Source organism: Podarcis melisellensis (genome assembly GCF_964234715.1).
Source record: "Podarcis melisellensis genome assembly, chromosome: 6".
Taxonomy (NCBI): domain Eukaryota; kingdom Metazoa; phylum Chordata; class Lepidosauria; order Squamata; family Lacertidae; genus Podarcis; species Podarcis melisellensis.
This window is the reverse complement of record NC_138538.1, coordinates 94,906,491-94,930,334: the sequence shown is the minus strand read 5'-3', so window position 1 is coordinate 94,930,334 and position 23,844 is coordinate 94,906,491. Positions and strand designations below refer to the sequence as shown.

The 23,844-nt window shown below is 46.1% G+C and overlaps 1 protein-coding gene across 2 annotated transcripts in view; it reads left to right on the top strand.

Moving 5' to 3' along the window:
* The window catches only part of BRINP2 (BMP/retinoic acid inducible neural specific 2), an 88,883-nt gene that overhangs the window by 26,301 nt on the left and 38,738 nt on the right, over positions 1 to 23,844 (top strand). For both annotated transcript variants that reach the window (XM_081915078.1, XM_081915079.1), the window contains exon 2: positions 21,272 to 21,612. In XM_081915078.1, the coding sequence (XP_081771204.1) occupies positions 21,347 to 21,612 (266 nt within the window). In that variant the 5' untranslated portion in view covers positions 21,272 to 21,346. The remainder of the gene's footprint in view (positions 1 to 21,271; positions 21,613 to 23,844) is intronic.

Genomic DNA, 23,844 nt, shown 5'->3' with positions numbered 1-23,844 from the left:
GATAATAATAAGATTGCCCTACCTTACAAGGTTATGCAATGATAATGCACATAAAATGCTCTAAACACTTTCCAGTGATATACGCACACAGACATAAAGCCAGGTGGTGGTGGTGGTGGTTTTGTCCTGGAATTGGTGCAGGGGGCAAACTTTTTCCTTGCCCCAATTATTTTAAAAAATTCATATGTTTTAATCTTAACATTTCCAAGTCCTTTGGAATAGGATAGCTACCATTTCCTGGTGTGGAAGACTTAATTGCAACGTTCCCCTATGACAAAGGTGGCATTGGAAGTCTCTAGGACTGCATCTGTTCCTGGTTATGCAAAATGTGAGGGCGCTGCCTCCAGGCACCATCATTCAAGTTAAATATGGTCTGTGCATCCTTCCCCACGGGTCTATGTGGTCAGTAAAAGAAGGAAGTTCCAGCCAAGAGAATTGGAGCAAAACAGCGGTCAGTAGACCATGAAGTGGCAAAGCAAGGTACCTGGTGCGGAAAATTTATTGCCTCCTCCCCACACATTTATTTTTTTTATTTTTCTTTTTTTCTTTTTTTTGCCTGCAAAAATGGTTTGACTTTATTTCATACTTTTGGGGGGAGCCAGAGTTGTTGAGCTGATAGGAAACCTGCACACGCCAAACGCGCCCATGAGACCATTCTCTTTATTGTTGCGCAACAGGTCCCCACAGGAGTAGGAAGCCCGAGCATGGGGTGACATCCTCTTTTAAAACTTCCCTCTTTTCCCCAGAATCCACTTAGAGCAGCTTTATTGATACACTAGCATGTCGCAAATGATGCAGGTGGTTCTGTGATCTAAACTACAGAGCCTTGGACTTGCTGATCAGAAGGTTGGCGGTTCGAATCCCTGTGACGGGGTGAGCTCCCGTTGCTCGGTCCCTGCTCCTGCCAACCTAGCAGTTCGAAAGCATGTCAAAGTGCAAGTAGATAAATAGGTACCACTCTGGCAGGAAGGTAAATGGTGTTTCCGTGCGCTGCTCTGGTTTGCCAGAAGCGGCTTAGTCATGCAGGCCACATGACCCGGAAGCTGTACCCCAGCTCCCTCGGCCAATAAAGCGAGATGAGCGCCGCAACCCCAGAGTCGGCTACAACTGGACCTAATGGTCAGGGGTCCCTTTACCTTTATGCAATTTTACACACATTTTGCTTACCAAGCAAAACTAAATCATATTAATCTAACCAAAATATATTTTGAATTCCCAAGTCATGTGACAACTTTTTTAGAATTTTCAGAATTTGAAAGCTTATAAAGGCAACATGGCCTACTGCCCCGCGACAGCCTTTTTACATCAGAGAACATGCATGCTACTTGCTTTTGTGTAACTGTTGTCCTGTCTAGTCTGGCCTTAAGGGGCTGAGCAAACTGGCAGGACCCTGCACCCTGGGAGCCAGCGCGGCAGTCATTTTTAGCTCTCCTCATCAGGGATGTGTCTTGCCACCCTACCCACCTGTATTCCAGGCTTTGAAAAGCCGAACTGTGCCGTTAATGAGCTGCCAAGCAAGTGTGACCACCAGCCAAGCAGTTCTAAGATCTATAAATAAAAATTGCAATTTTGAGGTGCTGGCTGGCTGGCTGTTTTCCAAAAGCCTGTATACACTGCGTGCATCTCCTCTTTGTGTGCACAAGTGGAGAAAGGGGGGTGGACTGGTAAAATGGATGGGGAAGAGGGCTTTTATGGGGGCTCCAGTCAAACAAAGGAGACTTTTATCTTGGTCCTCAAAAAGGGCACATTTTAAGCCAGGGAGAAAATAGATTCTGGGTGTATGTGTGTGAGAGAGAGGTAGAGATATTCATAGCAGGGTGATGTATGGTAACAGCATTTCATGTGGTTGGGTTTTTTTAATGGCCAAACCTTAGTGAGCATCGGCCCAAAATGTAGGTGCTGCTGAGGAAGAATGTCCACCTGTGGTCTGAATATGAGGTCACCAACTCCTCTGCCATGCCAGAACCGTGTCCCTGGATTTCAAAGAGCGGCAGCGGGAGGGAGGGAGGAGGCACACAGTCGACTTGGCAAGAAGTGGGAAGCCCTAGAGGCAGAGGAACACAGACCCAAGTGTCTTGCCTAAGAAACAGCAGGTAGCAATTTTACTTCCATCACTGCTTAATTTAGTTATATATCCTGTGCTGTGTCGTAATGTGTTGTTTAAATCGGGGCTGAATGGGAGACTGTGGATCTGGTTCGCAGCACGGGTTTAGCTGATCTCTGCTGCTAATCCTGCCATGTTCTGCATTGTAAAAAATGTGGCTGTTGTTGCTCAATTTAACTTACAGTGAACACAGTTTTCAAAATGTATATTACAGTAATGAGTGATTGCACACTTCAAAGTTGCATCTCTATTTGGCTTTTGGATATAATGTGCGCCCTAGTTGTGTGGACATCACAACTACGTGGGTCTGACCCATTAGAGGAACCTAACCACTCATGAAAGCGCTTTGATTGGATAATGTCTGCTTCTGGAAACTTTACAGAAAGATGCTACAAGAGCTACAAGTGTGAAATGTACCGTGTTGTTGTTTTCATGTGCAACTTCTGCATCTGATGTCAAAGATAGCTGCTGTTCTGGTTTTTAGTTTTTTGCTGCTTTTTCCTGAAAGCATTTTGCTTCGTGCAGATTTCAATGAACCCCTTGCTTCCTTCTATCACGACAGGTTGTGTGGCAAAATATATTTCAGCCTGGAAAACAATGACTCTGATAATGCCAGAGCTCAGAAAAAATAACCATTCAATCTAGCAAACACAGAGAAAGAATAGGAATGCTATGAATAGCACAAGGATTAACAGAAAACAGCGTAATGGTTTTACTGTTAAATGAAATATAAGTAGCGCTCTCCCTTTCTTTCTTTCTTTCTTTCTTTCTTTCTTTCTTTCTTTCTTTCTTTCTCTCTCTCTCTCTCTCTCTCTCTCTCTCTCTCTCTCTCTCTCTCTCTCTCTCTCTCTCATATGTATATGTGTACGTGTGTGTATTAACCCCCCCCCAGCAAACATCAGACAATCCTTAGCTTAGCCTACCTCACATGGTTGTTGTGAGGATGAAATGGGGAGAAGGGGAACCATGTACACCACCTTGAGATCCTTGGAAGATAAAGGTGGTAAAAAGGTAAAGGTAAAGGGACCCCTGACCATTAGGTCCAGTCGTGGCCGACTCTGGGGTTGCGCCATTCATCTTGCTTTATTGGCCAAGGGAGCCGGCGTACAGCTTGCAGGTCAGCATGACTAAGCCACTTCTGGTGAACCAGAGCAGCACACGGAAATGCCATTTACCTTCCCGCCGCAGCGGTACCTATTTATCTACTTGCACTTTTTGGGGTGGTTTCGAACTGCTAGATTGGCAGGAGCAGGGACTGAGCAACAGGAGCTCACCCTGTTGCGGGGATTCGAACCGCCAACCTTCTGATTGGCAAGTCCTAGGCTCTGTGGTTTAACCCACAGCGCCACTCACGTCCCACATAAAGGTGGTACATAAATGTAATTAAAAGCAACAACTGTTTTGCCTTTATCATTGTGGGACACCACAAGAAGCTTTTTGCCATGCAAAAGAGTCTTAGTCCTGTGTATTGTCTGCTCAGTGATGCTATGGCATTGAGAATTCAGCCCCAACAGCGCCTTGGCCTTTTCTTTATGCAGCGGTGCAGCTGTGCATGGATTTCATGCCAGCGTGCCAACGACTTTCTCTGCATTGATCCTTGCACAAAGGGGGACAGGGGCCACAGCTCAGCAACAGAGCTCATGGCTTGTGTGCCAGAGATCCTCGGCTCAAGTGGTAGCATCTCCAAGATACCAGGCGGCAAGGATGGGCAGGACCTCTGGGTGAAGGGATGTAGCTCAACCCCTCGAATCTCCAGGTTGGGGTGGGAAGAAGCTCCTGTCTGAAATCTTGGAAAACTTCTGCCAGCCGGGCTGCCCCAATCTGGTGCCATGTGTGTGGAGCTGATGGGGGCTGGTATTGCAAAGCATTGGAGGTTGCAAGCCTGGGGGAATATTCATTTGCTTACCGATGCCAGAATGTCTGTGTTATCACCAACAACCTTTGTGGGTGGCCAATGTTAGGAATGTAGCCATCTCTGCCTGTACTTTCTGCATGTGCTTTACCTTTCTGATTACATCCCATCCCGTCCCACCCCCTACCCCCCTGCCAACCATGTGCTGGTGCACACCAACACACTCCTGCAACTCAAGATAACACTTCAGGCACTTTAGGCTTAATGCTCCCAACGTACAAACGGCAAATTTAAACAGGTACAGGCAGAGCCTTGGGCAAGTGATTGTCAAAAGCCATGGGATGAATTGCAGCAGTTTAAAAGCAACATTTATAAAGGTCATTAGTAATTTTGAATGCTCAGTTTAACCTCATAAAGGGACTGGATTTCCAAGGCACCAGGTTTTGTGAAAACCTCGGTTTTAACTAGACTTTATTGCTAGCAGTAGTATAAGAGTGGGACAGTACTGACCATGGTTGCGACCCGGACAGGGCCAAAAATGTGAAACGTCACATGTTATAAAGGCATTAAAATAAATACTGTATTATTCTGGGTTCGCTATGGAATAATATTGCATATTTTCAAGATGTAGATGAAAAGCTAGGTACTTGGTAGCTCATAGGCTTAGTGAGGTCAGGAGGTCAGACTGCATTGAATAATTGCAGCTGCTATAAACTCTGAATACTGGTAGTGGGCAAGGAAAGTATGAATCAGGGCAACTGCTTTAGATTCCACAGTGGTCAGATATCTACCTAGTAACTTGTGAGTCGGAGCAGTCTTTATCAGCAGTGCAAACTTCAGTTTTCAACAGCAGAACCTGAAAGATTCCTTGAGTATTTGCAACGTTTAGGCCACTGAAGATGTTAACTAGGTTGAATGAAACACCTGACAACTAGACTTACTACTCACTATTTAAGGCCATACTCATTATTTGACAAAATGTTCTTAAAGTGTTAAAATATTCGGCATTGTAAACAGTCTAGTTTTATTTGCTTTTGAGTACTTTTTGCATGAGGGGCTTTATGTAAAGCATTTTGGAATCATTTTCCCCCCAGACTTTCATATTGTTTTCTAGATTCCATTGGTCAGGAACATTTATCCCTTTGTTTAAGATTCTGGGGGAGGGTAGCGAATTGGGAGTCTGTTCTGGATGCAGACATTTGTGTCCTTTTCCTGGGGGCCTGGATCAAGGAGCTACTTCCCATGGGGTTCTTGTGCTCCTTTAGTGGATTTTATTATTTTTTTGTCCATCCCATACTACAAATTGCTTTAGAAACCCTCAGATTCAGGAGCAGTTTTCCACGAGTCACAAGAGCTTGTTGTTGTTGTTTAGTCATTTAGTCGTGTCCGACTCTTCGTGACCCCATGGACCAGAGCACTCCAGGCACTCCTGTGTTCCAATGCCTCCTGCAGTTTGGTCAAACTCATGCTGGTAGCTTCGAGAACACTGTCCCACCATCTCGTCCTCTGTCGTCCCCTTCTCCTTGTGCCCTCCATCTTTCCCAACTTCAGGGTCTTTTCCAGTCTTCTCTTCTCATGAGGTGGCCAAAGTATTGGAGCCTCAGCTTCAGGATCTGTCCTTCCAGTGAGCACTCAGGGCTGATTTCCTTCAGGATGGAGAGGTTTGATCTTCTTGCAGTCCATGAGACTCTCAAGAGTCTCCTCCAGCACCATAATTCAAAAGCATCAATTCTTCGGCGACCAGCCTTTTTTATGGTCCAGCTCTACATGACAAAAGCAAACCTAAACGGTGGGAGCTGCCCTCTCCGGTCTCGTGGTCTCTGCACCCTCCTGGCATGATTCACCCCCCCCAGTGGCCTTTTATTTCCACTCCCCCCTTGTTCCTGATGTAAATCTTCACTCAGTCCTTCACTGGCCAGGGATGGGGGCGGAATTAGGTGGTTTGCCTCTAGTGCAGAAATGTCTTGGATCAGCCCTGCAGACAATCCGTGGGGCTGACTATGGGAGCTTGTATGGGTCCTCCTTATGCATGCAAGTTTTTTTTTTGCAGTATCCACATGATGTCCAGGCATCAAATTGCTAGCCTGCACTTCTTCCCCCTTTTATCTGTTTTTCCTCCTTTTGTGAGGAAGTTCTATAAGCTAAAAACAACAACATTCAACTCTTGCCAGTGACCTGTTCAAATCATCTCAGCAGGCTGTTTGCATATTAAGCTAGCAACCTGTTTCTAGTCCACATACATGTAGTTTATACTGTGTTCTTGGCAACGCACAAGTGTTAAAGGATTTAAGTGTCTGAAAATATCTATGACTAGGCTTTATGCCTAGGCAAATTGTCCAGCAAGTTATAAATAGTTATCATCAACAGACTCCTGAACAAAAGCCCAATTTTTCTTCCTTAGGACCAGATTTTCAACTTCCCATTAGGTTGCCAAAATCAATGGCCAGATGATCAAATTGCTCACTGGGTTGTAAATCACCCCTTTAAATGAAATAGATTGCGGCAGCTCCTTCCTGGTCCTGGGTCCCGGTTACAATTAAGATGGCAGCAGATACATATTAGACTGAAAATAATGATAAGAAGGATGGTCACTCTGTAAGGAAAATGCAAGAACTGTAACACTCTGATGGGGATGTTCATGAATATGAGCAATCGCCCGTGCAAAATATACAATGGAGACAAATGGGGGGAGATTAAAATAATAAATGTTAATGATGCAAAAATAATGAGGCTGGAGTATAATGTGCTGTACGAGGCATAAGAGTAAGACAAAACTATAAGTAATGAAAAGCAAAGTTAATCCTATAGCTTAATTGGAAATAATTCTCACTTCTAAATCTTACACGCTCTGGTTGTCTGTCTCTGTAGGGTTGCTACCAAGTTTCCCAGACTCTGGGTGGGCGGGGTATAAATAATAAATTATTATTAATTATTATTACTGCCTGTTCTTTAATCATCAGGTGGGCAAAGAGAAAAAGCAGCTGGAACAGGTAGTTGTGGGGCCATCTCTTAAGAACAGTGGGGTGAACCTTTGGTCTGGGGACCAAATGCAGGACTCCTCCAAGCCACAACTCATAGTGACCCTCCTCTGCACCCTCCGTGGGTACTTTTGCCTGGCCGGAATGTGTGAAGAGATACCTGTGTAGGAACCTCTTGTTTCTGCATGGCTGAAACTAGACTCTGCCAATCCCTGGCATGCAGCCCCCCCCCCCCCACTCCCAGAAAGGTTGCCCTTGTGCTCAGAAAAGTTTCCACCCCTGCCTTGAGCCATCAATAATAGTAATAATAATAATAATAATAATAATAATAATAATAATAATAATAATAATTTTTATTTATATCCCGCCCTCCCCAGCCGAAGCCGGGCTCAGGGCGGCTAACAACACTAAAATAGTGCAACATTCTAAAAACATTATAAAAATTAATTAAAATCAAAATTGATGGCAACCATAAACTAAAGTTCTGCAAAGATTGCCAGAGGAGAGGGTCAGGCTGTGCCTTGGCCAAAGGCCTGGTGGAACAGCTCTGTCTTGCAGGCCCTGAGGAAAGATGTCAAGTCCCGCAGGGCCCTTGTCTCTTGTGACTGAGCGTTCCACCAGGTTGGGGCCGCAGCCGAAAAAGCCCTGGCTCTAGTTGAGGCCAGCCTAACCTCTCTGTGGCCTGGGACCTTCAAGATGTTTTTATTTGAAGACCGCAAGTTCCTCTGTGGGGCATACCAGGAGAGGCGGTCCCGTAGGTACGAGGGTCCTAGGCCGTATAGGGCTTTGAAGGTTAAAACCAGCACCTTAAACCTGATCCTGTACTCCACCGGGAGCCAGTGCAGCTGGTATAGCACCGGATGAATGTGATCTCGCAGCAAAGACCCCGTAAGGAGTCTCGCTGCGGCATTCTGCACCCTCTGGAGTTTCTGGGTCAGTCTCAAGGGCAGCCCCACGTAGAGCGAGTTACAATAATCCAGTCTGGAGGTGACCGTCGCGTGGATCACAGTGGCTAGGTCAGGGCGAGAGAGGTAAGGAGCCAACTGCTTAGCTTGGCGGAGATGGAAAAATGCCGCCTTTGTTATAGCTGCAATCTGCACCTCCATGGAGAGGGAAGGTGATTATCCCCATTAATACCATCTGTCCATGGAAGCAGAAGTGGGGGGGGGGGGCAGGGCAGGGCAGGGCAGGGCAGGGAAACATTTGCCTCTCCCAAGCAATACGCAAGCAGGCCTTCTTTCAGTCCCACCCGAACCTGATGAGGTCATTTCTTTGCTCAAACAGAGCTGGTGCTAACTTCTAGTAGGGAGATGAGACAGCAACCCCACCCAGCTCCAGTAGCTCTGAGGCGTCATTTGGTGGATTCCGTCAGCTTCCACAGCCCATAAACCAGTCCCTAGATGTGATGGAGCAGCATCTCAACCTCTGATGTTCCCGGGGTGGTGCTTTGGCCCTACTTTGGCAAGCAACAGCGAACTCTCCCTTTTTTGACCCCTGAGGAACCGCAAAGCTGGTGGACAATTCAGAGGAAATTATTACTCTCCACTTTGGCCTTTTGCTCCCTGGCTCATTCCACCCAACCCTTGGCTTCATGGGTTGGTATTCAGGTAGCATGGACAGGTCATGAGAGTTCAGCCTGAAGTTTCAAAGTTTTAGCCTTCAAGGGCAGAGCTAAAATCTCAGGTTGAAGGCTGGAGCCATAGAAGAGAAGAAGAGCTTGGATTTGATATCCCGCTTTATCACTACCCGAAGGTGTCTCAAAGCGGCCAACAATCTCCTTTTCCCTTCCTCCCCCACAACAAACACTCTGTGAGGTGAGTGAGGCTGAGAGACTTCAGAGAAGTGTGACTGGCCCAAGGTCACCCAGCAGCTGCATATGGAGGAGCGGGGAATCGAACCTGGTTCACCAGATTACGAGTCTACTGCTCTTAACCACTACACCATACTGGCATCTCATAGGGATGGCATGCTCTTCTCTCCTTGGTTTGAGGACTTCTGTTTTTGCTTTGTACTCATGTTAGTAAAGCCTTTTCTCTGAACAACCAGGCAGAGCCAGTATTTGTCCTCTGACCCACCAGGTGCTGATCCCAATGAGTGCTGTAACCCCCAGTGAGCTTTGCTCCAACCTAGAAGTTCCCACTGCCTGCCCTAAGAGGCACCACCCATAAGTGTGGGGCTGTGCCTCTGGCAACCATATACCCTTAACCTTCATCCTGTGGAGGAACTAGCTAGTGGAGAGGGGTCCTAAGCGGTGGAGCTTCTGGAAGGTGTCAGGAAAAGCTGGAACTGTACTAGCAGCTAATAAGATATGTCTTTTGTTAAGTTGGGGCTGCTTGGATCCCTTTCTATGGATCATATATCATGATTTGTGGTGTTGAGGCTATTCGTGTGGCTATACACTTCCATTTCATTTGTATCAGCAGTAGTTTTTGTTGCACAGTAGCACACGAATGCCCCTCCAGATGGCAGAAATGTGGAAACATTGGGCAAGCGTAACAAAACAACTAATAAATCAAATGGAAAGGCGTGCCGATGTCCCAGTATAAATCAAATGGCCCAAATAGTGTTTCTTGACTGAGTATGAGTGTGTTTTAATGGTTTGAGTAACAACACATTGTTACCGTATTGTTAAAGCTATGGTTTTCCCAATAGTGATGGATGGAAGTGAGAGCTGGACCATAAAGAAGGCTGATTGCCGAAGAATTGATGCTTTTGAATTCTGGTGCTGGAGGAGACTCTTGAGAGTCCCATGGACTGCAAGAAGATCAAACCTATCCATTCTGAAGGAAATCAGCCCTGAGTGCTCACTGGAAGGACAGATCCTGAAGCTGAGGCTCCAATACTGGCCACCTCATGAGAAGACTCCCTGGAAAAGACCCTGATGTTGGGGAAAATGGAGGGTACAAGCAGAAGGGGACGACAGAGGACAAGATGATGGGACAGTGTTCTCGAAGCTATGAACATGAATTTGATGAAATTCTGGGAGGCAGTAGAAGACAGGAGTGCCTGGTGTGCTCTGGTCCAGGGGGTCACAAAGAGTCAGACATGACTAAATGACTAAATGACAACAACACATCCTGGGAAGGCTCACAGCCCTTCCTCTTTGTTTCAGGGGAACTGTCAGCCCAAGGAAGGATGCCTGAATTAGAGGAATAAGACATGTTCTCTTACCCTCTCATTCCAACATCCCTTGTGCTCACTAAAGAGCCGACTTGGGGCTAAGATAGAGAAGACTCCTCTCCAAAGGAAAGGAAAATGTGTTTTAAATCCCTTGGAGGGCTGTGAGGTCAAACCTAGGAATAGCGCAATCCTTTCATCTAGGCCTGCTGGTAATTACAGAGATGCTGATCAGAAAGCTCCATTTTGCACTTAAAATTGCAAGCCGGGTTCAACTTCTGTGCATGAAAGATTTCCACATTGGAATTGTGGGGCTTAAAAGACAGAGTGAAATCTCTCTGAGTTTATGAGGGAGACCATTAATTGCTCTGAGCTGAAATTTAAATAAAATCTGAGCCTTTTGAGATTGTCTAGCAACTGTAACAGGCTTTCCTTATAGCTGAAATGAAGTGAATTGGGTTGTCCATACCCACGCAGGAAAAATGGCTGTTGCTGTTTAACTGTCTTTGTGGGTCTTCTGCTGCGATGTCATGGCACCAAAGGGTTTCTGTGGATCCCCAAGATCTCATTCTGCCCCCCATTTTAATAAAAAAATTATTTTTTAAAAATAATAATAATATTTTTTTATTTATACCCCGCCCTTCCCGGTTCAGAAAACCAGGCTCAGGGTGGCTAACAACAAATCTAAAGCACTTAATTGATGCAACAAAAAACAGCATAAAATACAGTATAAAACGTGAATAACAATAAATTCAGAATTCAGATTTATAGTTCCCATATGTGCCCTCCAGAAACCCCCTTTAAAATTTTTTTAAAATAGTATTATTATTATTATTATTATTATTATTATTATTATTATTATTATTATTATTATTATTAAAATGCTCACCATTGCCCTGCTGTGATTCTTTGATGTCAAAACATGATTGAGCCCCAAGCCCACCCACTCAGCTCTCCATAAAGAGGTGGCAAGCCTTTGGCTTTTCTCCTGGACCTGCAAAGGTCTGGTCCAGAGCACCACCCTATGGAAGCCCAGTTGTCAGCTGCTAGGATTGTACAGCTTGTGAGTTTATTTCCTTTTCTCCTCGGTGGCCGGTGCTGCAGGGCCCTCGGGGGAGAGATGATCACTGCTGTGTTGAATTGTTTGTCACATTTTCCGTTCGGCTGCCTCAGAGCCCCCAGGGGAGTTCATTGCGCCAGGCCCCACAGGAGGTGAGAGCCGCTCCCTGGTTGCATGCGCGGCGGCGGCAGCAGCAGGAAAAACAGCAGGGCGAATCTTCAGCTTGGAATGAGCTGTCTCCGCCAGACAGTGGTTCTCTGGCGCTGGCAGCATGGGTTTGGTGCCCAGAGCGCAAGGCAGCGTTCTGGTGGCAGCGCACAGGTGACAGGCTCTTAATGAAAAAAGCGGTCCCTAGGCATGGACTTTTTAAGGAAAAAAAAAGAAAAAGGCAGCAGTTTGCGCTTGACAGAGACAGCAAAGCCCTACAGGCCTCCTGTATCCATCCTCTCTCAGCAGGCTTGGCTGAACAGCATTTAAGGAGGAAGCTGGAAGTGATGTGGAGAGTCTCCCAACTGTTTTTGTGTTTGTTCAACTTTTAACACAGCCCATGAAAGATTTGGCCAGAAAGATGGTGCATATGTGTGTATGCTTGCTAGCTTGCTTAACCCTTTCCCTGCAGCCGTTTTTTACAATTAAAAATCTCCCTCACCATCTGTTTTCGCACCCACGCGTAGATTCTTCTGTGGGGAGTAAAGCAGCCTGGAAAAGGTGGTTTAATAAGGCGGACAACCCACGAGGAATTTTTTTTAAGCCTCCCCCTCTCCCCTTGCTACTCTGTTTATATTTGAAGCCAGCCAATAACGATAAGGGGAAAAGCTTCGAGTTGGAGCCCAAGACATGTGGAAGGCCCTGCACCAGTCTTGAAAGACCTACATTGGCTCCCAGGACGTTTCTGAGCACAATTCAAAGTCTTGGTGCTGACCTTTAAAGCCCTAAATGGCCTCTGCCCAGTAGACCTGAAGGAGCGTCTCCACCTCCATCGTTCAGCCTGGACACTGAGGTCCAGTGCTGAGGGCCTTCTGGCGGTTCCCTCCCTGCGAGAAGCGAGGTTATAGGGAACCAGGCAGAGGGCCTTCTCGGTAGTGGCACCCGCCCTGTGGAACGCCCTCCCACCAGATGTCAAAGAGAACAACAACTACCAGTCTTTTAGACGACACCAGAAGGCAGCCCTGTTTAGGGAAGCTTTTAATGTTTGAGGCATTACTGTATTTTAATATTGTGTTGGAAGCCGCCCAGAGTGGCTGGGGAAACCCAGCCAGATGGGCAGGGTATAAATAATAAATTATTATTATTATTATTATTATTATTATTATTATTATTATTACTACTACTACTACTACTACTACTACTTTGGCTAACCCTTCTGTAAAGTATTTAGCCTACTCATACCTCTTCCCTTATTGAATGCTAGAAAAATATTTAATGAAAGCTGAGATTTCCAGGATCCCAACTTCTGTCCTTGATGTCCCATTTGGCATTTGTACCCTGAGGCCATAGCACAGGGGTCAGCAAACTTTTTCAGCGGGCGGCAGGTCCACTGTCCCTTGTGGGGGGCCGGACTATATTTGGGGGGGGGGAAATGAATGAATTCCTATCCCCCACAATAACCCAGAGATGCATTTTAAATAAAAGCACACATTCTACTCATGTAAAAACACCAGGCAGGCCCCACAAATAACCCAGAGGTGCATTTTAAATAAAAGGACACATTCTACTCATCTAAAAACATGCTGATTCCCGGGCCAGTAGAAGGCGATTGGGCCAGGTCCAGCTCCCGGGCCTAGTTTACCTACCCATGCCATAGCAGAATGGAATACATGCAGCCTGGTTCGTGGCCCACCTGGTGCTGGCCGGCCTCAATTATTATTTTTCCCCCAAGAATATTTATTAAGGTTTTCAATAGTAATACAATAAAAATCAAAAAGTAAAAAGACAAAGAATAATAACAAAAATACAAAAATAAAAATAATTAAAAAACACAAAGTTTCCATTTACTTATTTTTCATTAACTTATTTCCCAGACCTCCTCATACCTCCCTTTTTTGTATTCCAATTCAAATTATTAGTTCAGCAAATCCTTATTAATAAATTTTAACCTATTTCTGAATCCCCCCCCCATATTTCTCTTAAAGCATTACAGCTGGAAACCACTTAATTTCTATCCGACATCATTCTAACATTCATTAATTTTGCAATATTTCTGTAGATAGTCTTTAAATTTCTTCCAATCTTCTTCCGCCGACTCTTCTCCCTGGTCTCGGATTCTGCCAGTCATTTCTGCCAGTCCCATATAGTCCATCACCTTCGTCTGCCATTCTTCCAGAGTGGGTAAATCCTGTGTCTTCCAGTACTTTGCGATGAGTATTCTTGCTGCTGTTGTAGCATACATAAAGAAAGTTCTGTCCTTCTTTGGCACCAATTGGCCGACCATGCCCAGAAGGAAGGCCTCTGGTTTCTGCAGGAATGTATATTTAAATACCTTTTTCATTTCATTATGAATCATTTCTCAGAAAGCCTTAATCCTTGGGCACGTCCACCAAAGGTGAAAGAATGTACCTTCATTTTCTTTGCATTTCCAACATTTATTATTGGGCAAATGGTAAATTTTTGCAAGCTTGACTGGGGTCATGTACCACCTGTAAATCATTTTCATAATATCTGGCCGGCCTCAATTATTGGCTATGTTTGAGTGCGAGCCCCATTTTGAAACATCCTTAGAAATTGCTCCCTAAGCTGTGTGTTAGATGAAATAGTTCCTCTCATCCTGTACTTGGCTGGAGCTGGACTAGCCAGCATGTGGCAGGTCAAGGTTAAGGTGTTTTGGCTGTGTGGTCAAGAGGAGACTCGCAGCAGGGATAGGTGGGGATGTTGGAAGCCAGTAATAACACCCAGTGGCAATGGCCGTGTTGTATGTGTGTAGGAAGAGATGGAGCAGCAAGAGGTAATGAAGGCTTTGATGGAGATTCGGCGGAAGAGCCAGGTGGGGATCCAGAAATGAAATAGCAGGGAGTGCATTGAAAGTGCTGATTGACATGCATTAGTAGAGCCCAGAACTGAAATGGCAGGAGGAGTGGGGTGGAGGGAGGTCATGAACAGCATGCGCTAGCAGAGCCATTTGAGGTCCTTTATAAGAGAACAGCAGGACAGTTACCAGTCACATCCAAAATGTATTATTAGAGCTTCATGGGAGCCAAGGACTGGCATTTTTCTTTGGGCTTTTGGATCAGGGCTATGCTGCACAGCCAGCAAGAAAATTGGCTCCAGGAACAGCCTGCCATACATACTGTGCAGAGTTAATGCAACATATGGAAATAATATCTAGTGTTCCAGCAACTGTTTTCCATCCACTTCCTCATAGTTCTACCCAGTTCCGGGGCATCTTGGCAGGCATTTATTTATTTATTTAAAGAGGAGCCATGTTTTCCATGGAAGTCCCAGCACTCTTGTGCCTGCCCCCCGACTCTGCTCCTGTGTGAGTCAAGTAGGGGTTAAGAAACAGCTCTTCCTAACCTCTTCTTCTTGAGCATATCCGGTGCCATGGTGCAAAGCTCCCTCTGGCGCCCACCCACCCTCCCGTTTCCCGGGAGTTTTGTAGGGAAGACGGCGGTGCCAGCAGGGCTGGAGGAGGCGGGCAGCGGTTGGAGGGCGGCTCCTTCGGCGGCAGTGGCGTAGCGTGGGGGGTGCAGGGGGGGCCCCGGCCGCACCAGGCGCAACATCTGGGGGGTTAGGGTTAGGGGGCGCAAATCCACGGGTTAGGGGGCACAAATTACTTGCCTCCGCCTCTTCCCTGGCACCCTCCAGAACTTGGGCCCTGGCACCCTGTGCCACTAGCCTCTATGGGTAAGATGGCCCTGTGTTCAGCAGCTCCCCTCCCCTTCCCCACCCCAAATTCCAGTACTGTACCAGGCTCTCCTCAGCTGCAGCCCTCTGCCCTCTGACTCACTTTGAATATGGCCAAATCAGAGCCATCATCAGGACAAAGGGAGATCCTGGGGATGGGTTGGGGGGTGGGAAAATCAGCTCCTGCCTTCAGGCAAGGCAGGGAAAGGACTGGCATCATGGATTTCTCTGTTAGCTACAGGGAAAGGTTTTGTGCGCACTCATTCACAACAAGGCTGCTGCACAGATCATTGTAGGCTTGTATGCACCCCAAGTCCACCCTTATAGTAATAGCCTGCCAACCAAGCCTTGGAAGGTGCGCTGCATTTGCTATATTTGCATTAGAATGGCAAGCCACATGCTGTGATTGACATGTCTTGTTTCTCGCACTTTATTACGGAAGGTGGTGATGGAGACCCTGTTTGCAGGTTTTGCATTTACTCTTCTGGCAGAGCTCTGCTTGCTCCCCCTGGGGTGATGCTTCTTGCTCTGTGGGGGGCCTGCTCCAACCAAGGAGCCCATAAAGGTTAGTGGGCTGTTTGAAAGCCAGAATACAGCATGTGAATCAATTAGAGCTGATTGAAATACTTCTTGCTGAAGCAACATGGCTGGGTAAAACTAAAGAATATTCCACTGGGGAGCAAGAGTCAATTTTCGTTAAAGCGCCTTGATTCCCCCTCCCCCTTTCCTGTTGAATAAGATGGAATGGGGAAAAACATCATTTGACATTAACATTTGCCCAGTGATGTGCATGTAGGTGGGTCAGAATTTAATAGTATTGTTTATTTATTTCTATCCTTCACCTTCAACAGCGGGGCTAGCAGAGTAACAAGAAACAAAATAGTACAATAAATAATTAATAATAACAATCATACAAATTAATGCACTAACAGCAGATTGAAAACAATGAACTAAAAAAGCAACAGTCAATTAAAACAGATGATGCTCATAAAAATCTGAGGGCCTCAGCAAACTTACTGAATGAGTTCTGAGTGAGCAATGAATTAATGTATAGTATTTGGAACTATTTTACAACTTTGGCATGCATTTCTTTAATAGTAGCAGGAATTACTGGCCGTGGGAGAGCACTCGGGTCTTGCACTGAGAAAAAGTAGGAAACAAAAATAATGAACAAAGAGAATGAATTGCAGTACATAATCACAGAGCAACACATATGATGGATCGCAATGAATTTAATAACCAAACAAATGAAGTTGTAATAACAGAATTAAATGGACCAACTACATTTTTTAAAATAAAATTGCTCATCACTACCAGGTCTTGATGGTTGGATGGTGTTCTTGAAGCTACCAGCATGAGTTTGACCAAACTGCGGGAGGCAGTGGAAGACAGAAGTGCCTGGCGTGCTCTGGTCCAGGGGGTCACAAAGAGTCGGACACGACTAAACAACTAAACAACAACAACAACAACCAGGTCTTGATTTAGTGTCTTCCTTAGCTCCCAGTTTGAAACATTAAAAAAATCCCAAAACAGAATGGACATTCTGAATTTTAAAAATAACAGGTAACGAATCAGAACAGATTTTTAGAAACTAGTTAATTTTTTATTAAATACTCAAAAACATGATGGTTTATATCTGCAGGAAGGCTCTGATAAACCTTTTCTCATTAATATCTCCTGACACATTATATTGTACTTTCTCAATGTCCGAAATTTTCTGTATCGTTCATTCCCTATTTGGACAGAAATCTTCCATGACAGAGATTACAGTTCTGCACTCGAACAAATGTGGCTTGATGAAACCGCTAATCTGATCAAAAGTGAAGGTGAGGCAGCCGTTGGGGGCGGGGGGGGGGGGACCAAGCCACTCTTTTCTCCTGAGAGCAGCAAAGAACTGTCAGGCCTTCCTTCTTAACCTGTCAGCTGACTAAACTGGTTCCTAACAGCTTCAAACTGTTTGGACCAGGGATAGAGAGCCAGTGGGACTCTCGCTGGGTGTGGTTGGACTCTGACTCCCATCAGCCCCACTCAGCAAAGTCAGTGGTCATGGATGATGGGGGCAGTAGTCCGACAACATTGTTCTCCATCCCTGGTCTAGAGTTGGAGACCTTTTTCTGATGTACAGCTTGCTAGCCACTGAATCCGGACTAAAAAACCTCTCAAGGCAGCTTCCCCCACCGGCTTTTGGGCCAATGCCTGCAGCAGCTTTTGTTTTAATATACAGGGATTTGCTCAATTTCGTTCTTTCTTTCCATTTATCCCATGTTCTTAACAAGAAATCGTGTTGCTGTTTTTCTCCTGCTACTTTTCCCCAAAGCAAGCTTGCATACCAATTAAACCAGGATGGAGTGGCAGCTATGCTGCTGCTATTCTGGTACGACTCCATGACGTCCTAGACACACATCCAGCCCAGAAAAGGATAAGGTAGGATAGGATAAGGTGAAATAGTGAAATCAGTAGAATGGAAATAAACCTCATAATGGGAAATTAAAAGAAACTTTATTGGATGTTAATGACAATATGAATTAAATGTAAAATACAATCAAGGTAACTAATTGTATCTGTAAATGAATATAGACAAACAATAAGGCATGTATAGGGACTTGGGTGGCGCTGTGGGTTAAACCACAGAGCATAGGACTTGCCGATCAGAAGGTCGGCAGTTTGAATCCCCGTGACGGGGTGAGCTCCCTTTGCTTGGTCCCTGCTCCTGCCAACCTAGCAGTTCGAAAGCACATCAAAGTGCAAGTAGATAAATAGGCACCACTCCAGCGGGAAGGTAAACAGTGTTTCTGTGTGCTGCTCTGGTTCGCCAGAAGTGGCTTAGTCATTCTGGCCACATGACCTGGAAGCTGTACGCCAGCTCTCTCGGCCAATAAAGCGAGATGAGCACCGCAACCCCAGGGTCGTTCACAACTGGACCTAATGGTCAGGGGTCCCTTTACCTTTACCTTTAAGACATGTATATACAGAAATATTTATTTGTATAGAGACACTGTACGGATAAAGTTGAAAGAAGAACAACAATATACAAAATCGATAAAGACAATGTGAAAAACTTAGAGACGACATAAAAAAGCCAGAAGAAGGAAGGCGGGAAGTGAACTCGGAGTAAATGTAAATGTAAGGTAATGTGTATATGTATAGTATGTAATCATAAAATCAATAAAGATTATCTTCAAAAAAGAAAAGAAAAAAAGAAAGAAAAGGAGGGTGGCGGTGGCAAAACACACCCTGCAAATAAAGCATGCCACATGGTAACAGCATCCAGGGCCCACTGGTCACGGGCTCTGTGTGCCACTCGTACGCCAGGGTAGGAGAACGCCAAGGCAGCATTGTCTCCAGGGCAACGTCTGCCCTTGCCCCATGTACAGTTATCACTGCAGTGCCTCTCCCCAGTGGGGAAATAAATACAGGAAAAAATCAACAATTTGGCAAACACAGAATCAATTCAATATTGCCCCCCTCCCCAAATGAATAAATGTAGGCTTAAGAATATAAAGCAAAACAGGTGTTAAACAACAATAAAGTCTGTGGTGCTGGCCTTGCTGCACTCCAAGGAGTCTGGCTTAAATGCAGTTCAGAGGGGAGGGCTTGAAGATGACATACAGCTGGCTCCCAAATCCCTACTCCTGAGGAGACTGACAGCAGCAAAAGGCAAATGTCGGGGAGGGTATTGATGGTAAGTCTCTTCTCCAGCCTCCTGGAAGTACCAGCTGCTGGTGCAGGTCTTCTTGCAAGCAAAGAAACAACAGATGTGACAAAGTTATAGCCCTTTTTTTGAAGGGCATTAGGGGTGGAGTACATCTTGAGATTGCTAGCCTGTCACCTGAGTAGAGAGTTCCGTTCAGATTTTAAGCTGCTAAAGCAAGGGACTATTCCCACCCCCAATCTTACTCTGCCTATGCACTCTGCATATTGATGGTGCATATAAATAAATGAATAGTAGCAGTGATGGTGGTAAAGGTCCCAGAATTCATTCTGTTCTTGCTCTTGTTTCATCTGGAGTGGGTGGGAAAACAAAATGTTTGTACTTTGAGAAAAGAACAGAATCACACACAGACTCGGAACGAAAGACTCCTGTGAGCAGATTTTCAAAATGCTTCTCATCTACAACCGGGATGAGATTTATATGTGAAGCAAAGTTGCTATCACACCAGCCTCCTTGAAATAATCTACACATCTATTTTAGTTCTGAAATAGGAGCTGAATTCTGCAGGGGGCAGGAAAATGCTGCCCCAGACTGGGAGTGGGAGATGCTCTTTCAGCTGTTTGTTTATATTGTGTTTGTTTGCTTTGTCTGTCTGGGATTTATTTATTTTATTTGTCTAGCTGGTTTGGCAACTGGCGCTGTGATCCTGACAAATTATTCCCGTTGCTGTCAATCAGCATTTCATTTCCTCAGCAACTGAGGCCTTAGAACAAAAGAAATAAGCCCTTCGCTTTTGCAGGGCGCGTGATGCGCAGAATTGGGGTTGACAGTATTTTATTTTTAAAAAGGCTGGTGCTCTGGGAGGTGGGGGGCATGGCAGGTGCCCTCTTGCAGAACAAGTGGGGCATAACTAAGTGGCAGATGGCTGGCAGGTAGAGAGGACTTTGCCCCAGAAGAGGAAGAGAAGCCGCTTGTGACGGATAAATGCTGGATAAATTGGCGGGTTGTTTGAGAAATGCAGTGGTTCTGTTGCTGTGTCAGGATAAGCAAGGCTTGAGACTACCAGGTGGCTGGGGGCATCTCAGCCCACATACCTGCAATTGATTGGCACCAATCAAATCATACTCAGGGTAGACACAACAGAATTAATGGACACAAGCTAGTCATGCCGTTGAGTGTCAATGGGTCCGTCCTGAGTTATAATATTGGCTTATCCCAGGGGTCGGCAAAGTTTTTGTGGCTTGAGCCCGTTCACGGTCCTGCACACACCGCGGTGCGCACGCATGCGCAAACACTATTTCCAGCCTGGAGGAGGCGTGCACAGCTTCCCATTGGCTGCAGGAGCTTCTTGCAGCCAATGGGAAGCCAGCCAGCGTTGCGGAAGGCGGTCCCCGCTCTGCTCCACGCCGGTTTAGCATGGCACACGGGAGCCGACCGAGCAGGCGGCAGGGGTCCATGGGCCGGTTAAAGGACCCCTATGGGCCGCTTGTGGCCCATGGACCTTAGGTTGCCGACCCCTGGTTTGTGCTATAGGCCTATTAGAAGCAGGGCTGCTAATTTTCAAACAACTAGAGTTGTGAGCTGTTTGAAGAAGCTGCTGTAGCTGTGCCTTTAAGAACAGCTGGTATGATGGCATTCAGAGGAGGGAACATCTTAAAAGTCCTAAAAGCCATCTCCCATGCTTTGAAAAACTGCACTTGCCCATTTCTTAAAAGGCAAGAGGCCACACCTGGTCAGTTGTCAGCCTAAATTATACAGATGACTGAGTTAAATGTATGGGAAGTGTAATGATTCTTCGAGCTACGCTGTGCAAGTGCTAAGTGCTTGCTATGACCTGAGTGAGCATTGCTTCAGGTGTCTAGCCTGGGATATTTATATTTATATGGAGATGATGCAGATGAGTAGCAGAGAACTTGGTTTGCATGTGGAAGCTCCTGGGTTCATTCTCTGGTAATTCCAGTTAAAGAATCTCAGGCACCAGCCAGGCTGGGACGACTCTTGCTGAAATCCTTGGAGACCTGCAGTCTCTTGGAGGGGCTGGCCATACAGGACTCAAAGGTCCCATTGTCTTGGAGAAAGTTGGAACAGGTGAGGCTAGATGGACCAGGGGGCTTCATACATTCACTGCAGCTCTCCCTCAGCTGTAGCACCTGAACCCCCTTAGGGGAAAAAGCATAGGAGCATTGGCACTTTGCTTCTACCCTATCTTTTTACCCCAGATGGCCCCGGATGAACAACAAATGTACAAAGCACTTGCAGCATGGAGACCACGAGGGCAAGTAAGCACTCCACTTGGGATCTGTGTGCTTTAGTCAATCAAGCGTGGTGCCCCCAGGAACTTCAAAGGCCCCTCATGGATCTGACCCAGCAGTGCTGCCACTCGCTGCCCCTGGATGGCTGTTTCAGCAGTGGGCATGTGCCATTCCCGCTTTTGAATGGGTGTGAAGGTTGGCTCCCATCTGCCCTCCTCAGGTGGCAGAGTTCAATGTACTGGTTGGACCCTGTGTTGTTTACTCTGTTTAATAAAAAGGGGGTTGACCCTTCCGAAAGACAAGCTGCAAGCGTTCAGCTTGGTGGGTCCCGAGGTTGTGCAGCTGTGCCCTAGGCATTGCTCAGCACCTTGTTTGGATAAGTCCTGACCCATCTTCTTTTCCTTGTGCCTTCTCAGTGCAGGAAATCCTGAAGGAGCGCCGAGAGGGAAGGAGTGGTGAGAGAATGAAGAAGCCAACCGAGCAGGAGAAGCATGAGGTGGCAGCGCAGCGCTCAGTTTAACGGGCTCTGGCTGATGGTCCCATGGGTGTCCTCAGTATTGGTCCTGACTCTGGGGTGCTGGGGGCTGGCTGCAGCTGTTGCCACACCACACGAACAGCATGCCTCCACCGCCTCCTCCAGCCAAGTGCCACTGGACTGGCTGCTCACTGACCGAGGACCCTTTCACCGAGCCCCAGAGTATGTTGACTTCATGGAGCGCTTTCGGCAGGGTTTCGCCACCAGGTACAGGATCTACAGGTAAGCCAAAGAGACGGGCTGGGATTTTTTCCATCAGTTCCATCACCAGGACATCTCACCTTATGGACTGAAAGGGGTTACCATAGATTGCGGCGTATAAGACGACTTTTTAACCCCGGAAAAGAGGTTAAAAAGTCGGGGGTCTTATACGGAGCTGCTACTGCGGCTCTGAAGCAGCAGCAGGGGTGGCTTTCTCCCAGCGTGAAGCTGCCCAGAGAATTAGGTGACTGGGCTTATAAGACGAACCCCCAAATTGCAGCTGCCAGTTTGGGGGGTTGTCTAATACGCCCAGTCGCCTAATACGCCGGAATCTACAGTATATAGAAATGGATTGAGTCCCTTATTTCTAGGCCAAGCTTCATCTCAAGAGGATTTCAGGGCAGCAGACAGCAAACCAGTACAATATTTCACCACATTTAGATTAAACAAACACAATCTCAGCTCGCCCCTAAACAAACTCCTAACAAAACAAGGTAAAGGGTTTTTTTTTGGAGGGAGGCAATGAAAAGCTGGTAATGAGGGGAACAGTCTGAAGGGAGTTCACAATTGGGACACAGTGGGATTGGGAAGACAGTGCCTTGGGTCACCACAGAACGTACCATTGATGCAGGCAGGACTCAAAGGAGGGCCTCTTGTTCACTTAAGTTAAGAGGAGCTGAAGGAGGAGATTTTGCCGTGCTACTTTGTGGGAGGGAAGTGTGCCCTTTGGATAGTCTGCCAGGTACCAAAATGTGTGAAGCTGGCCCTGATGGAGATCAGATGTTAGTCCCTCTGTGAACTATAACAGAGGGACAATCAAGTTCTCAACTTCTACTCCTTTCCCTTCATCTAGGCTTATGTCCTCACCCTGTCCTCACATCTATGGGTTGGTTACTTCACTACATTTAGGGATGATGGAGAAATACGTTCACATTTTAATGCAAATCTGCTTAACTTGCATGTCCCAAACCAATCACAAATTGAAATGCAGCAATCCTTGAAAAGCCACACTTCTCTGAATTTTGTGATGAGGTTCTCCAACCCTGTACATATTTGGGAAGAGTACTTACAATAGTGCATGGTAGGGGAAAACATACAAAAATGCATTATAGTAGGAAAAAATTGTTTTTAAAAATGTGTGCATTAGACAAAATGTGTACAATGGGCAAATCTATCCATTCCTAGCTACGCTGCGGTTTAGTGGAGATTTTTGCTGGAAGGGAGAAGTCAGCAGCAATTGCCCAGAGGCAAAACCTGTCCTGGATAGCATGATATTATGTTGCTAGGCAGCAGCAGCAGAAATATGCCCCTTTCTTTGGATCCAGGAAAAAGGTTGGCTCAGACCAAACCGAACCATTATGGCAACTCAGCCACAGAACTGAAGGCCAACAGAAGTTAACCTTTTAATTGTTCCATCTCAGTAGGGTTTCAGATGCTTATCGTTCATATTGATAAACGGGCACTTCCTTAAATCTGGACTGGGTTTGCATTTTGCTTCTGATTTTTGGCCATGAACCTATATAGAGGAGGTGTTTCTCAAATCTTTTGAACTCAGGGTCCCCTTCTAAACTTGCTCTACTCACACCCCTTCTCAGCACCAGATTCTCTATAGATGAGCTTGCAAAGATGGTTGCCTCCAATGCTCATACGCCTGCTGTTGTGGAATTGGGATACTCAGCTCGACACTAGCCTTAGGAGAGGAACGGAATACAATCTTGTTGGCCCGTCTTAAAACTATACATAGGGAACCACCTTAACAAAGCTGTAGCTTTCCCCTCAGATAATGGGGCAATGGAGATGTTGTCACTTCTATAAATCCATTCTGTATCTGTATGGATCCCCTTCTTGTCTTTGCTGGTGGGAAGGGAACGTACTACCAGCTTCAGGATCTTATCCCTCCCTGGAGTGTTGTGTGCACACAATATTCTACAGCAGCTTTCCCCATCCCTGCTATCTAGGGATGATGGGAGTTGTAGCTCAGCAACATCGGAGGAACCAAGTTTGAGAAAGTCTGTTCTACAGCATGGTTGGGGGAATTCAGGCCTGGGGGGCTAAATCTGACCCTCCAGGCATCTGAATCTGGCCTGAATAAATCTCCCCAGGCTACACACCCTCATTCTTCCAGTTTTGAGCTCTGAATGCCTTAGCCTGGTCATTATGTGAACTCTGATTATGCCCCTTGCTTGTCTGGAGGGAGGATGGAGAGGGGTGTGAGACTGTACAGTGGTCAAGTTTACATCCATTGCCCTGCCT